The sequence below is a fragment of the Stegostoma tigrinum genome, chromosome 29, assembly GCF_030684315.1.
Source record: "Stegostoma tigrinum isolate sSteTig4 chromosome 29, sSteTig4.hap1, whole genome shotgun sequence".
In the NCBI taxonomy this organism is placed as follows: domain Eukaryota; kingdom Metazoa; phylum Chordata; class Chondrichthyes; order Orectolobiformes; family Stegostomatidae; genus Stegostoma; species Stegostoma tigrinum.
This window is the reverse complement of record NC_081382.1, coordinates 28,107,143-28,123,163: the sequence shown is the minus strand read 5'-3', so window position 1 is coordinate 28,123,163 and position 16,021 is coordinate 28,107,143. Positions and strand designations below refer to the sequence as shown.

The 16,021-nt window shown below is 39.0% G+C and overlaps 1 protein-coding gene across 4 annotated transcripts in view; it reads right to left on the bottom strand.

Moving 5' to 3' along the window:
- The window catches only part of mvb12ba (multivesicular body subunit 12Ba), a 176,062-nt gene that overhangs the window by 77,676 nt on the left and 82,365 nt on the right, over positions 1–16,021 (bottom strand). For 3 of the 4 annotated variants that reach the window (XM_048559146.2, XM_048559144.2, XM_048559147.2), the window contains exon 7: positions 7,857–7,877. The exons of the other annotated variant lie outside the window; for it this stretch is intronic. In XM_048559146.2, the coding sequence (XP_048415103.2) occupies positions 7,857–7,877 (21 nt within the window). The remainder of the gene's footprint in view (positions 1–7,856; positions 7,878–16,021) is intronic. 4 annotated transcript variants of the gene reach the window in all.

The window sequence follows — 16,021 nt, the reverse complement described above, 5'->3', positions numbered from 1 at the left end:
TTGAGAATCAAAATGAATGCTTCCTAAGCTTAGAAGTCTATCTAGATCATAAAAAATAGCTCAAATTGTACATTTTTATTGTTGGCAGAATCTCCATGAATTCTTCAAAAGAAAGCATATATGTGACATTTAGTTTTAAAAGGGATCTAACTGCTGTTACAACAAACACATATAAAGGATGCATTCATCAATCTTCTAAAAATTTGGGTTTTGAAAACAAACAGCTAATTTTTGTGAAAAACTCCTCTCTCCCCAATGATGTGCATCATACGATATTTTCTCAGGTATGTCTTAGGTTCCTCACATCCCATTAATTTAAACTTGCATGTTGAAGACTGAGCGCAGGTTGCTTGTGAATTTTAAAAAGCGAGCATCAATCTCAAGAGACCAATTGCTAGCGTTAATGAACATTTCCTTTCCATTAATATCCTTGTGAAAAGATTGTTCCAGTTTTCTGGAACTGAAAGCAGCCTTTGACACAGTTGACAAATGTGATGACTTTAAACATGTCCCTTGTTTGGAAACTGCAAACCAACAGCTCCTCAAAACAAAATCCAACCGATAATTTTTGTTCCAAAGGAATTATCATTTCAAATTACGAAATAGAACTTTTATTGTATAGGCAGTTCTATGACTCGATAGCTGCATCCTTGTGTGACCTCACCATAGAAAATAGCATTATAGGGAAATCTACTTGTACAGCAGAAAGTATGCATTACCCAAACAGCGCCCACTATTAATCAATCATGTTACAGCAAATTCACATTAACGAAGCATGCGTTACAGCAGATCCTCCTGTACCTCCATTTAAAATAAACCTCACCTCAGTGATGGCACCTCTGAAGTCAGAAGACGATAGGTTTAAACCTCACTTCAGAATCTGGACTACTTACTCGAGGCAGGCACTTCAGTGCAGTCTCAGTGAGTGCTGCATTGTCAGAAGTGCTCTCTTGATGTGAAAGCAATACATTGTCTGCAGACTTAGATTTATATTTAATAAAAAACATGCAACATTTCTTGAAGTGGAGTTCTTCTTTTGTCCTCACTAATTTATGCCAACATCAATAAACAAGCTGTTACCTTGTTATTTATTTCATTACTGTTTTTAGGACCTACAGGTGGAAAGCGAGGTTGTGGGCTAGTTATGAAAACGACGACAAAACTTTAAATGATCCTTATTTAGCAGGAAAGCACATGAATAGTGAATCACTCTGACAACCTGAAGTTTGGAAAGAAAATAAAAATGCTCAATTTAAATGCTATGTTTACCACAGACCATTTTTTGAACGCTAAATACTTACAGGTCCCACTTGTAGGGATGTCACAAAGTATACTTAGGGTTACAAAATAAAATCATTTTTACAGAAATCACCTAAAAAGCATAGATCCATAAAAAGAGTTGCTAAGAAAGTCCGATCACCTTCTCATAAATGATGTTCTTCAACTTAAAATTCATCTGTTAGCAGTGACATACCGATATGGCCAACATTTAACCATAAAATTGTAGAGTTTAAAATATTCTCCACAGATACAATTCACATTTGAACAAAACAAATGAAAAAGCTACAAATTACTCTGTGCGATGTTAACAACATTTCAGACAAAACGATGCAAAGATTACACACATTCAATGAGGCATTCTTTAACGATAAATGTACCTGAGTGGGAATATTGCACCTTAGCATTATACTAACAGCATCATCACAAGGGGGGCCAGGACATTCAATCGATTTGATTGCAAGGCACAACACTGTCCTTGTGACATCTGGCAAAATAGTTAGAATCAAATGGGGGTGGCACGGTGACTCAGTGGTTAGCACTGCAGCCTCACAGCACCAGGGACCCGGGTTCGATTCCAGCCTCGGGTAACTGTCCGTGTGGAGTTTGCACATTCTCCCCATGTCTGCGTAGGTTTCCTCCGGGTGCTCCGGTTTCCTCCCACAGTCCAAAGATGTGCAGGCTAGGTGGATTGGCCATGCTAAATTGCTCATACTGTTCAGGGGTGTGTGGGTTATAGGGGGATGGGTCTGGGTGGGATGCTTCAAGGGGCGGTGTGGACTTGTTGGGCTGAAGGGCCTGTTTCCACACTGTAGGGAATCTAATCTTAAAAAAACAATATGGTGACGATTGATGAGTTGCATTTATATAGCAAGTTATTAATTCAGCATTGTTTCAAAACAATTCACTTACAACAAACTACTCTGAAGTAGTATGAGAGAAGCAGAGTATTTATTTTGTGTGGAGTAAGATATTACAATCAAGAATCAAAACACGTCAGCTGTTTTCAGGAACTCTGGTTAATATTCGAAAGTAGGCCAATACTTGAATTAACAAGACCTTTGTCCATCTACTTTGGTAGTGATAAGAGACTCAGTTAAAACATTTCAACTAAGACAGTGCCACCAACAGTGCACCACTTCCTCAGTACAGGAGTAAAGTGTCAGCTTAGATTATAAAATCAGACCAGTACTTCGGGCTGAAACCCAAACCTTCCGGTCCAAGCTCAAGAATGCTATCAATAAAGCCAAATAGACTGACAGTCTTACAAAGATTGACTTTCTGAAAATGCTTGATTACTTAATTACTAATAGGCATTAGTCCATCATAGTATAGTGCTCAATACTGGCAGAACATAATAAACTGGAGACACAATAAAAATGTGTCTCTTTATAAGCCTTTAAGTTTTTAAACACAGCCTTCCCTTATTTAGGGTCCTTAACGTGTGTTTAAAAAAATGTTGCACCAAACGAAAATGAGTGGAACGAAAATCACTTCAGAATCACAAATCAGAATAAAACATGTAATCAGCATAGATTGCGCTCCTGATCTGGAAGATTTACGTTATAAAACTGAGTGCCTTGGACCAAACTGGCTCAAAAGTTCTCAAGACTTTCTCCTTGGTTATTGCTCATCACTTCCCATCTCATTCTACCAACTGTCCCTCTCTGGTACGGAATTAAATCACAATCTGTAACCTCGACCAAACATCACCAACAGAGGCCTGCATTTGTTTGCACCACTGCTTCCAGAGTAGTAGCTGTAAACTGCCAAGTAGAGCATACAACTTCCTGTCACAGGTACAAATACTAGGAAAAGGCTCACGACGTGATTCTGCTTGGTATAATGTTAAGACTAAAAATTATTATAATGCCACTAAAAGCTTTTTAACGATCCACTGAGCATTTAAATGTAGCTCCACACCAAACTACCCAGTTATACTCCAATGATGTGAAACTTAACTTCTACCTGAAAGCCTCCCAGAGGCTATTTCAGTTTGTTTCTTCTGGATTTGGAATTCAGATCTGGGTCTGAACGTCTGAGCTACAGTATCACCTTGTACTGATGTACCTCCAGAACCAGATGCAAAACTGTCATTGTAATGATAAGGCCACATTCAAACCACATACATACTTGAAGTAATCTACGGCATAGGCAAGCAACAGTACTTCAATTCCTACAGCTTTTATGGGCCAATTGAGTATTTTAGGGCAGGGAGGACAAAAAATAAATTAGGAATTGCCTGCCACAATAAAAATGAAGATTACAATTAAAAATTCCCAGAGTTCTTCAAATACACATCTTCTAAATTCCTGCACTTGTGCAACATATGGCAAATCAATTACCAGTCTAAATTCTAAAACAAAAAAAATGGCAAGCATTCCACAGAAATAATCAACAGCAACGGTTTGCCTCAGATTAGAGCAGCCACAAGAGTTTTGAATACAATTAATCATCATTCCCAGGCTATAGGAAGCCATATTGACACTTATTCATAATTTGAATATTTAATTACAATGAACTTCCTCACCAAATTATCGTAAACTGGGAGAAAAGCCTGAAAGATTTGAATAATTATCGGGTTTAACCCCTCAACTGCTACTCCTGTGAGGGCTTAATGAGCATATTACATAATGGGCTGAAGGGAAAATAGCAAAGTGGTTAGCTCTCTAACTGTGAACTATGTGCAAATAGAGTAATAAGATACATGAGAATACAGCAGCTTAGAAGTAAAATAATGTTCGTTCAGTCAAATCAAGAAACCAGAAGGGGAAGCTGCAGACCATCTTCACACAATCCACTTGTAAATCTGAAGCACACTAAACCACTAAATCATTCTATTTTCAGGCTTTATATCTGTTAGATATTTAAATCACAGGCAATTTTACAAGATGTTTTCACAACTCTGAGTTTCAAGTATTAAAGCAACATCCATGTCACAAGACAATTTGCTTGCACCTACCACACAAAAAGTGATATTGGTGTTACTGTTGACCTTCAAGTTGACAATGTGTCAGTAGACTCATTTACAATGTTTAAAACTAGTTGGACTGGGAGCAAGGCAAGGGGTTGCAACAACTCCATAAACTGCAACACAACAGAAAAATGCATGCATTTGTAGATCATGAAGTTATGACAGTTATGGATTGGGACGTTGTGACATAATTCCCCTTAATGGTAGGCTCAGTATTTCAAATTAATCCTTTGCACTGCACTTTGGTCTGCAAATCTGAGGGCTGTTAAAGTGAACTAGAACCAATACCATCACTCTGGCTGATTGCAGGACTAGCCAGAAGGCAAAATCAGTGGTCTGGGAAAACAAAGCACTTCCTGGACCAACCATTCTTAGAAATTCCTGCTTACCACTCCTGAAATATTAAAGATGAGCAAACGTACTTGAAAACTCATCATGAAATTAGTTTCTAAATTAATTCAAAATTTGCACTCATTAAACTGAACCAAAAGAGTGCGCCAAAATTGCCAGAACACGAAGTAAATCTATTGAAAAAGCTTGTTGATATAGCTAAAGTTAATCAAATAAATTTTCAATTTTATATGCCAATACCAGGGATTAAACATGCAGTGACATCCAGACCTATCCTTCCATTGACTTTTAAAGCACTTGTTAAATTTGTAACTAAAGTTTAAATCTCAGGCACTACTGTTTTTCTTCTGAAGGAAAGGCCATTTCAAACAATGCAACTAAAACTAAATGCTCATATTTTCACTGCTGGTGTCTGTCACGTGTCGGCAACAAACCCCACTTGCTGTTTGCAACTTTAAAATTGTTCAAAATGATGATTAGACACTAATACTCAAACAGTTCAATCACCTCTAAGACTGAAAACCGAACAATACCACATAACAGAGTAGCATATATAAAAGTATACAAAGCATTTTGGCTACCAAACTTGGTTAAAGACATGTATTTATCATATCAGAAATGAAATCCCGCTGGGGTTTGATCTGTCACCGATAACCACCACTTTACATTTATTGCCACCAACGTGGGAAGTATTTATGTAGGTCTTAGATCATGAAATTCCCTTTCTACCATTCAAGATGCATATACACAATTACCAACATTTAATTGCTTTAAAAACTTGCAATGTGGCCACTCAAAAATCCTTTCTCCTTCCTGAGCATTGCAGGAATTGTACAACTAGCAGTCAAGGCATTAAAGAACAGCGACACAGAAATTCTAGTGGAAAGTACAAGTACATAAAATGTTAACACTATTTTGTTGCACATCCTCATTATAGTTATGGGTTTGAGTATTTCTTTTGTTTGAGACAATGAAATGACACTTTTATTTTCCCCTCGAATAAATATGTATGGCTTAAAACCTACCAAACACTGAGCTTAATGAGCTCACTGGACAGCAAACGTAAGTAGGCACACTTCCTGAGCAATGACAAAACAGATTCCTCGAAAGAGGAGTCATCCATCATAGGATCACAGAATCCCCACAAGTATGGAAACAGGCCCTTCAGCCCTGTATGTCCTCACTAACCCTTGGTGCATCCCACCAGACCCATTGTCCTATAATCCACATAAGCTACATATCCCCGAACACTATGGGCAATTTAGCTTGGCCAATCCACCAAACCCACACATCTTTAGACTGTGGGAGGAAAACGGAGTACCCAGAGGAAACCCGCGCAGTCACAGGGAGAATGTGTAAACTCCACACAGACAGCTGCCTGAGTTTTATTGGACTCAAAACATTACCTTTGTTTCTCTCTGCACAACAGATTCTACTAAAGCCCTTTCAATAAAAAGCTCCAATTCAATGAAATGACTGTTCAGAGAAACTGTATTTATTTATAGTAGCAAATCTGAATTATAGGGGAGAGAATAAGGTAGTCTAGATTGGATAATTAGGGCATCAAAAATAGGCACAAATCCTATTTCTGTTCTGTACACTTTCATGACCCCTAACTCTGACGTACCATCTTGAATCACAGATGATGCTAAGCAGAGCTCAATCTAATGCAATGTTGCTCATCAACGATGATGTACATCAAGTAATCTAACCACCCTAGTTGGAGATTTGTGAAGCACAATTTAGGTAACTGGTAAAGGACAAAAAGTAAATAAACCAGAATGTTAATTTCTAGTTGCAATCTAGTGAAAACTTGAAAATACATACCAAGTAGCCAAACTAACCATGCATCTAAGGCATCCCACCTGTCGTCTCAAGAAAACAATACTTCTTGTGCATAAGTGACATTACCAGAGTTTTCAACATCATTTGGTCACACATCTGTGATGTAGGAAAACTGCTGCCAATAGATGTAAATTTAAAAGCCAACACCAAATTTTAAGGCAGTGCTTTGCTTGTTTGCCAGCTGACAAAAAAATTCATGTCAGAATATATCAACTTTCCAGTTCTCTGCAGTGTGGTCAGCGTTGATACCAGTTAATCCATTAGCCTCTCAAATCTGATAATGCTTTCATTGTAAGAGTTTGTATGAACCAGCTGAGAGAATTAGAAGTTATTTTGAAAATAAAATCATTCTTCATCAATGCATTTTAAATGACGGTATGGTGTCTATATTATTATTTCTGTAAAAAATTAACAGTAAATTCAAACAGTATGCTCAACACAGACAATACTTCACTATTTTTTACACTTTTGGATGGATAGGAGTTGCTGACATAATTGTTCCTTACATTTCAATGCATAACGTCACTACTTAATAAAGGCAGTGAAAAATCACCGGCTCCATTGACTCCAGTATTACTCATGAAGTATTTAAATCAAACCTTTAAACAGATCATGTGAATTACACGCATTAAGCTAAAACACACATCAAACCATTCGGCCTAATAAAAGGGAAATCTAATTACTCCCTTCCCTTTCTCTTATAACCCTGCAAACACAAGCGTTTCAAAGGACGTATTAGCATACTGATCTTCCAAGTTTAGACTTTCCAAACCAAAACTATACCTGAAGCCCAGCTCATCTTTCCTCTTTCTAAATGCTAACAAACCTGTGTATTTCCAGCAATTTATGTTTTTGTTTTGCTTTCCATTTATCAGCTGGACAAATTTTCTTTATATAAGTTATTTAATTTTAGATTTTTACAACAAAAAAGTTATTTCTTCTTGTTTATCCACAAAATATCACCATAAGTGTTTCTTAATAAGAATCTATACTATTACAAGATCTCTAGAGCCATAATTAGAGAGAACTAATTGAAGCCATGTTTTGACACTCTTACCAAATTCATGGATGCAATGTGACACATTCTCAACACTGCCGCTCCATAACCATGGAGACAGTGAACGCATTAAACTAATAAATCTCATTTGCATTCCCATCATACAATTATGAGTGAGCTAAATAGTATCTCAAGCACTGCCATTTCATGAAAAGTTTCTAATCTAAAGAAAGTATGAGCAGTTAAAATTTATCTGACATTCTGGAAATTCAATATAAAACTATATTTTTTTGAAAAACTTAAATCAGAAGCGATGGTGCACTGATTTGCATAATCTTTTCACATACTAAATCATTTTTGCACTTAATTAAGAAAGAAACAAGAATGAACAACATTAACAAAAATACTTACAATATGGTGTTGCAGTGCATTCTGAATAAAAAAACAAAGCAGATTAGATCAAGAGTGTTAATCTCACCATGTTAGTATTTATTGAACTGTATATGAAATGCCCTCAGTGTTTTGCCCGTACAGTGCACAGGCTAACTCATTCAAAGCTAACTTAATTGTATTTCAATGCACAAATTGTATAAAGTTCATATCTGGGTGCATTAAAGGCAGGTCACATCACAAGTTCTAGGCTTCGACTGGTTGATGATTAAAGCAGACTTAGCAGCTGGCAAATCTACATTCCAAAAAGCAATAGCAAAGTACAAGAAGTACTGAATAAAACTAAAATACTGAATAAAAACAAATTGTTTAATTTTAAGAAAAATGATCCGCATCATGTAACCTTTAGAGGTCAGAGAAAACAACGGAAGGATCAAACAGAAAAATTACCCATTTGAACTGTTTAAGGAGCAGCTTAATTTGGCTGCAATATTATAAAATCTTCAAAAAATTTCAGTCTTTGCTGGGAGACAACTTAACGGGCAGACCGTATTATTTTTTATCCAACAGTAGAACTAACAATAGTCAAAAGTTTGGTTGTTGGCTCAAACCGAAACATCTAATAAATTGTTAGATACACCTCCTTTTGTACTTACTATTATACTGATGCCCTGTCTGCCCGTTTGAGTGGACATAATTAGCGTGACTTGACTTTACTACGGAAGTACTTATTTAAGCTGAGAAGAGCTTTGGAATCATATGCAAAAAGGTTGAGCAAATACAAAAGCCAATTAACATCACTAATTTGGGGAGGTAATGCCCAACTGGTATTATCACTAGGCTGTTATTCCAGGGACCCAGGTAATGCTCCGGGAACGGGTGTTCAAATCCTGCCATGGCAGATGGTGGAATTTGCATCCAATAAAAATCAGGAAAAAAGACAGAGTCTAAAGGACGACTGCAAATCCATTGTCCTTTACGGAGGAAACTGCCATCCTTACCCAATCAGCCTACATGTGACTCCAGACCCACAGCAACGTGGTTGACTCAGTATTGCCCTGTAGGCCATTTAGGGAAGGACAACAAATATTGGCCCAGCTAGTAATGTCCTCATCTCATGAATGAACAAAAAAACACCAACGGAATGTCTGCATCTGACGCAAAGAATCAAAACAGGAAGAGGAGGAAATGGTGTTTCAGTTACACAACCTTGGTCAGACCAACTGAAAAAATGCATTCAGTCCTGGGAACTAACCCTTAGGAAGAATATATATCAAAGGCAGCACAGCAGAGTTCATAAAATAGGTACTGGTCACAATGCTGCCATTCAGCTCATAATGTTAATTCACAGAGTCAGTGCAGACCTGAAAACATCGCCATTCTCCTGCCTTTTCTGCATAATCTCCCTGAACACTATTTGAAAAGTAACAAATCATCAGATGCCCTCTTAAATGCTTTGATCACACTTGCCTCCGACAGACTGCCAGAAATGCATTCCAAACCCCGACTGCTCAAGTTTTTTCTTTCCTTACATTGAATTGGCTTATTTTGTGAATTACTTTAACTCCAGGTCCTCGCATCCTAAATTCTTCATAACTGGGAACAGTTTCTCCTTATCCACTCATTCTCGGCTCCTTATAATTTTGAAACTTCCATCACATCTCCTCTTAGTCTTCTCATCTACATGGAAAACAATCCCCACTTCCCCAGTATACCTTCAGAACTGATGCTGCTCATCCGTGGAACCATTTCTCATAAATCATCTCTTCTGAACAATTTCCCATGTGTTCATGTACTTCCCCCAAGATTGTATACAATAATCTGGCTGAGGTCTGACGAGTGCTTTGTATTCTAATGTCCCTATAAACCAAGTCTGGGATACTGTATGCTTTAATACATGTTCTCTCCACCTGTCCTGCCACCTTTAGTGCTCTATGCATATATATGTGCAGGTCTCTCTGCTCTAGCAGACGTATTACAACAGTAGTTTTATTTTATGTTGTCTTTCCATTTTCCTTCCACCAAAATGTACCACCTCACACTTCTCCACATTGAACTTCACCAGGCAAATATTGGCCGATTCCACAAACTTGCAAATGTCCTTTTGAACTTCTTCACAGTCCTCCACACAGTTTATAACGCTTCTAAGTTTTGTATCATCTGCAAACTTTGAAACTATCCAATATACACCAAGGTTGAAAGCATCAGGAAAAGTATGGGTCCCAACACCAATCCGAAGGAAGCACCAAGTCAAATAATCTTGCACCTGAAAAATATCCACAACATTATTCTCTTTCTCATCACTCAGTCAATTCTGTATTTTGCTGTTACTGTATTAGTGACAAACTAACGGGGATAAAAGCAGATACATCTCTGGCCCTGATGCTTGCAACCTAAAATCCTATAGAGACAGTGGAAGTCTTATTCAAGGTGTTTGCTGTTGCAGGACAGAAGAGAACGGGTGAGGGCGAATCTGTGGGAGATGGGTCAGACCTGGTTGAGGGCCCTGTTGACAAGGGAGGTGGGGAATCCATGGTTGAGGAAGAAGGTGAAAGTCTTGATTGTCACTGTCCAAAAAATCTTGGATTCTGGAAAAGTACTGGAGGATTGGAAAGTGGCCATGTGGCATCTCTGTTCAAAAATAAAGGAGGGATGCAAAGAGCTGGTAACTACAGGCCAATCTGCCCAGCATTTACTGGCAGAAAAAGACTAAGTCATAAGAACTCATTACATTGGAGATAGTGTATTGGCGTGGATAGACAATAGGCAAATAGGTAGAAAACAGCAAGTGGGGATAAGGGGCTTCTTTTGGTGACATGTAACCAGTGGGATTCCAGAGGAATTAGTGCTGGGACTGTTTACAATAAAGTGTGATGAAACAAAGGCTTTAAGAAGTATATTTTGTCTTTCTTTTTATAATGAAGAAAGGTTGAGACACAAGTGCCAAGTGATCTACTCAAAGCTAATAAAGTAAATAGCTCGTAAGGTCTTGATGAGTTTCTTTTTAAAAGGTTAGAACAACAGAAGCAGGCTGAATGGGTGGGGTCAGGCTCCCATAGAACCAGAACCTTTAGCTTTTGCTATTAGCAGTTGCTGGGGTCTTGAAGCTGAATGTGGAAACTCTTATTCCTCTCTCTGTTACAGCTAAAAGCTGTGATTCTCTTCCTACTGTTAGAATTGCATGTGAGATAATCTGTTTTACTGAATTTGCCTTTGCCAAGTGTGCATTTTTGGGATGTTACTATATTGAAATAGTTAATTAGTCGTAGTTAATAGATATATTATTATACTTATGATCTTATCTTCAATAGTTACAGTTGAGCCAATTCTTTTATTTCTGTTTTGTCTGTATTTTTACACAATACTTAAAATAAAGAGTGTTTTGCTTAAAATTAGTAGATTGGTCAAACAAATTGTATCTGGAACACAATGCCTTACACTTACCTTTAAAATAAGCAAAGTTAGGGTCTAAGCTACCTTCTTAATATAATTTTGATGGGGATTGGTCCGGTCTATAACAATGCAGTGATAACTTGGAGTAAGGAAGCAAATGCACTGTAGTCAATTTTACAGATAATACAAAAAATGGGTAGAAAGGCAAGTTGCAAGACAAATGTAAACAGCTTATTGAATAGGTTAACGAATGGAGTGTAATGTGGGGAAAAGTGAAGTTCCTCTTTTTCGAAGGAGGAGAACAAAATAACAGACCATTATTTAAATGGAGAAAAACTACACAAACCTGCAAAGAAATTTAGAAGAACTTGTGGGTACTTGAGCACTAAACACAAAACCTTACATATAGATGCAGCAGGTCATCAGGTAGACTAATAGAATGTTGGTCTTTATTTCAAGGGGATTAGAGAATAAAAGAAGGAAATTCTTACCGTAACTGTACAAGATGATGGTTAGACCACATCTGGAGTACTGTAAGCAACTTTGATCCCCTTATTTAAGAGAAGGTATTGCCTCCCTGAGGGTAGTTCAGAGAAGGTTCACTAGAATGATCCCCGAGATGGAGGGATTATCTTATGAGCAAAGGTTAAACAGGTTGGAATTCTACTTACTGGAATTTAGAAGAATGAGGTGATCTCATTGAGACATATAGGATTCTTAGGGGACCTGACTGGATAAATGCTGAGAGGATGTTTCTCATCTTGGAAAGGTCTATGTCCAGAGGACGTTGTCTCAGAATAAAGAAGTGCCAATTTAACACTGAAATGAGGAGGAATTCCTTCTCTCAGAAGACTGGGGCAGATAGTTTCTTAATCAATAGGGGAATCAAGGGTTACAGGGAAAATGCAGGAAGATGGACATGGGCAATGACAGATCTGCCATGATCCTAGTACCTGGTGGAGCAGGCCCAAGGGACAGATGGCCTATTCCTGTTCGTATTTCGTGCGATTCTTATACCTTATGGTTTTTACTGACCCCTTTATTCTATGAGCTTTAATTCTGCTCAGAAGTCTGTTGGATGGCAATGTATCAAATGACTTTTGGATGTTAAGCAGTTAAATTGAGGCAGATGTTGCATAAATTTGATTTGTATTCTCATGAACAGAAGATTGAGATCTGATCTAACTGAGAAGTTTAACAAGTTAAATGGACTGGGGTGGCACAATGGCTCAGTGGTTAGCATTGCTGTCTCACCGTGCCAGGGACCCACGTTCAATTCCACCCTTAGGCGACTATCTGTGTAGAGTTTGCACATTCTCCCTGTGTCTGCATGGATTTCCTCCAGGTGTTCCGGTTTTCTCCCACAGCTAGGTGGACTGGCCATGCTAAATTGCTCATAGTGTCCAGGGATGTGTAGACTAACTGTGTTGCAGGAGGATGTGTCTGGGTGGGATGCTCTGAGGGTCGGTGTGGACTTGTTGGGCTAAAGGGCCTGTTTCCACACTGTAGGGATTCTAATCATAGAACAGGGTACATGGCAAGAAACAACCTCTGGCAGAGGAATCCTAAACAAGGCAGTACTTTTAAAATTAGAGCCAGGTCTTCCAGTCATGAAATCAGTAAACTTGCACACAAAGACTAGGAAACATCCAGAAGCCCTTCCTCTAATAGGCTATGGATGATGCACTTTTATTAAATTCACTCAAGGGATGTGAGCACTGCTGGCTGGCCAGCACTTGTTGCCACTGAAACCTTTAAACTGTAGATGGATAGGTTTTAACAATGATAATTGAAGAATATGGTCAAAAGCCAGGCAATTGGAGTAGAGGCAAAGATTGCCTATGGCCTAATTTAGTGGTTAAACAGGTTCAATGGGATCAATAGCTGACTCCTATCCCTGTCTGTTTTAAACATCCAACTTGAATTCTAGGTCTCGGGGAAAAATCCCATGTTCTGAAAATAATAAAAGGTAGTGTTATTCGCAAAAAAGTTAATCTCAAGCAGAGTTAAGTGTATAGCTATAAAAGTTTAGCATGCAAGTGCCTGATCACTACTCAGAAGAGTGAAGTGATGTTCTGCAGGAATACCAAATAACATTTGGTATGTATTCAACCCTGGGTAGGAATACTCTATTTCAACAAAAAAAAACTTTGTCCAATGAATCCTACCATAATTTTCATCAAACAGCTCCTCATGGGCTTCCCGACATAATTTAGCTTCAAATGTAACTTTGATGCATTCAAGCAACAGACCATTGATCAAAGACAAAGTTGCTGGAAAAGCTCAGCAGGTCTGGTAGCATCTATGGATGAGAAAACAGAGCTAACGTTTCGGGTCCAGTGACCCTTCCTCAGAAGGGTCACTGGACCTGAAACATTAACCCTGTTTTCTCCTCCACAGATGCTGCCAGACCTGCTGAGCTTTTCCAGCAACTTTGTTTTTGTTCCTGATTTACCGCATCCGCAGTTCTTTTGGCTCTTAACAGCCCATTGATGCAGTTTTTCAAATTCAATGCCACGACAGTGCATTAACAAGCCAGGCTCAATAGCCCACTGATCACGAATCTCACAAAAATATGTGGTGTTCAGGCGTAAATAGCAATAGCAGCCCAATAAGGTGGTGAGGGAAATGGGCTTTCTTTTTGAACTGCTTATGTATGCAACTTAGAGGCTTGCTGGCTCACTTCAGCAGACATTAAAAGATGATTGTGGTTATTTTCCTGGGATTTACCTACAAATGACCAAATCAATTTTATTCAATTTCAGTTTGCCATAGTAGAACTGAGGCTCACGAGCCCTAGGTTGCTTATTAACCAGCATAAGCAAGACTACCATACAGAACAACTGTTAGCGTTACTGCCGCATAGGTCATTTTTTCTTGCCATCAGCGGGACACTCGTTGGCTAGCCCCCTTCTCAGCAAACCACAAGTGAAAAACAACCATATGGTTCTTTTTAAAATGTATTTCATGTCAAGCAGAATATGTCAAATGTTATAAATGGGGTGGTTCCTGCAGCACTCAGCCATTATGCTTCAGAAAGATGGCAATATAAAATTGAGACTTCAGAGAAATCAGCACTGTCAACACTTACAAAACATTTTCTATCACAATGCCACCTTGCTTAATTACTAGTACGTCTGCAGATGGCTTCCAAATGGGCCACTCATACCGACTGTAATTATCTTTACTAAAATGAGCAAGTGTATATTACAGGAATTCTCAACAGTCCTGAGTGAGAACAAGTTATGTCCACAAAAACAGCACTCGAATGTTATGTCTTTAACTGGCTGTTACAGAGGCAGCCTTGCAGCAGGCATGCTGTATACAATCTCATTTTCAGTAGCATCATGAAGTTCCTCTCCAGCGACATCAAAAAGAACAAGAAGCTGTAGGCAGCATTCATGTCACTAGAGACAACTTCATGTAGTCACTGACAAGGAGATTTTATACTGTAAGTTTGTTCCCAGACTGCCACTTACCCACAGGTTGAAAGCATAAAACACGAGGGCAAAACTAAAACACACTAGTAAGTGGCAATCAAAACAATGTGGGAATTCAGTAAAGTGCATTTTATCTTTAGCTCTGCATTACTCAAATCAGAACTTAAAGGCTTCATTTGAACCAGGGTATTTTGAGTATCTAAATGAAAGCAACTTTTCAGAAGTCAGTGCATTTTCTACAGTCTGAAGGGACAAAAAGAAGCCATCTAAAAACTGGCAGAGGAGCAGGAAGCTGCACAGAGACCAACTTGAATGTTCTGACATCAAGCATTTTCAATGCCATGTTTAAGAGACTAAAGGGTACTTCTGAAATATCTTACCCTTGAGCTCTACACAGGAGAGGATATTACTAAAAGAATTAGTTCACTTTAAAGTCCAAATTTATGAAACTATCATTAAATGCTGAACATAGCATGTTGAATAGATCAAGTATCTTTGAACAACATTCCAAACAATATGCTGAAAGCTACACTTGATAGTTAGATCAATTATGCGAGAATCCGTCAAACCTAGTACCTTCTACAGAGCCAGTTACTCTATACTGCTTTAGAAGGAATGTGGTGAACATGGTTAACAGTGGATAACAAAATGTGGAGCTGGATGAACACAGCAGGCCAAGCAGCATCTCAGGAGCACAAAAGCTGACGTTTTGGGCCTAGGCCCTTCATCAGAGAGGGGGATGGGGAGAGGTTTCTGGAATAAATAGGGAGAGAGGGGGAGGCGGACTGAAGATGGAGAGAAAAGAAGATAGGTGGAGAGGAGAGTATAGGTGGGGAGGTAGGGAGGGGATAGGTCAGTCCAGGGAAGACGGACAGGTCAAGGAGGCGGGATGAGGTGGTAGGTAGGAAATGGAGGTGCGATACTTGAGGTGGGATGAAGGGATGGGTGAGAGGAATAACAGGTTAGGGAAGCGGAGACAGGCTGGGCTGGTTTTGGGATGCAGTGGGCGGGGGGGGGGGGGGGGGGGGGGGAAGAACTTGGCTGCTTTTGGGATGCAGTGGAGGAAGGGGAGATTTTGAAGCTTGTGAAGTCCACATTGATACCATTGGGCTGCAGGGTACCCAAGCAGAATATGAGTTACCTATCTTCTTTTCTCTCCATCTTTGGTCCACCTCCCCCTCTCTCCCTATTTATTCCAGTTCCCTCTCCCCATCCCCCTCTCTGATGAAAGGTCTAGGCCCGAAACATCAGCTTTTGAGCTCCTGAGATGCTGCTTGGCCTGCTGGTGTTCATCCAGCTCCACACTTTGTTATCTTGGATTCTACAGCATCTGCAGTTCCCATTATCACAATG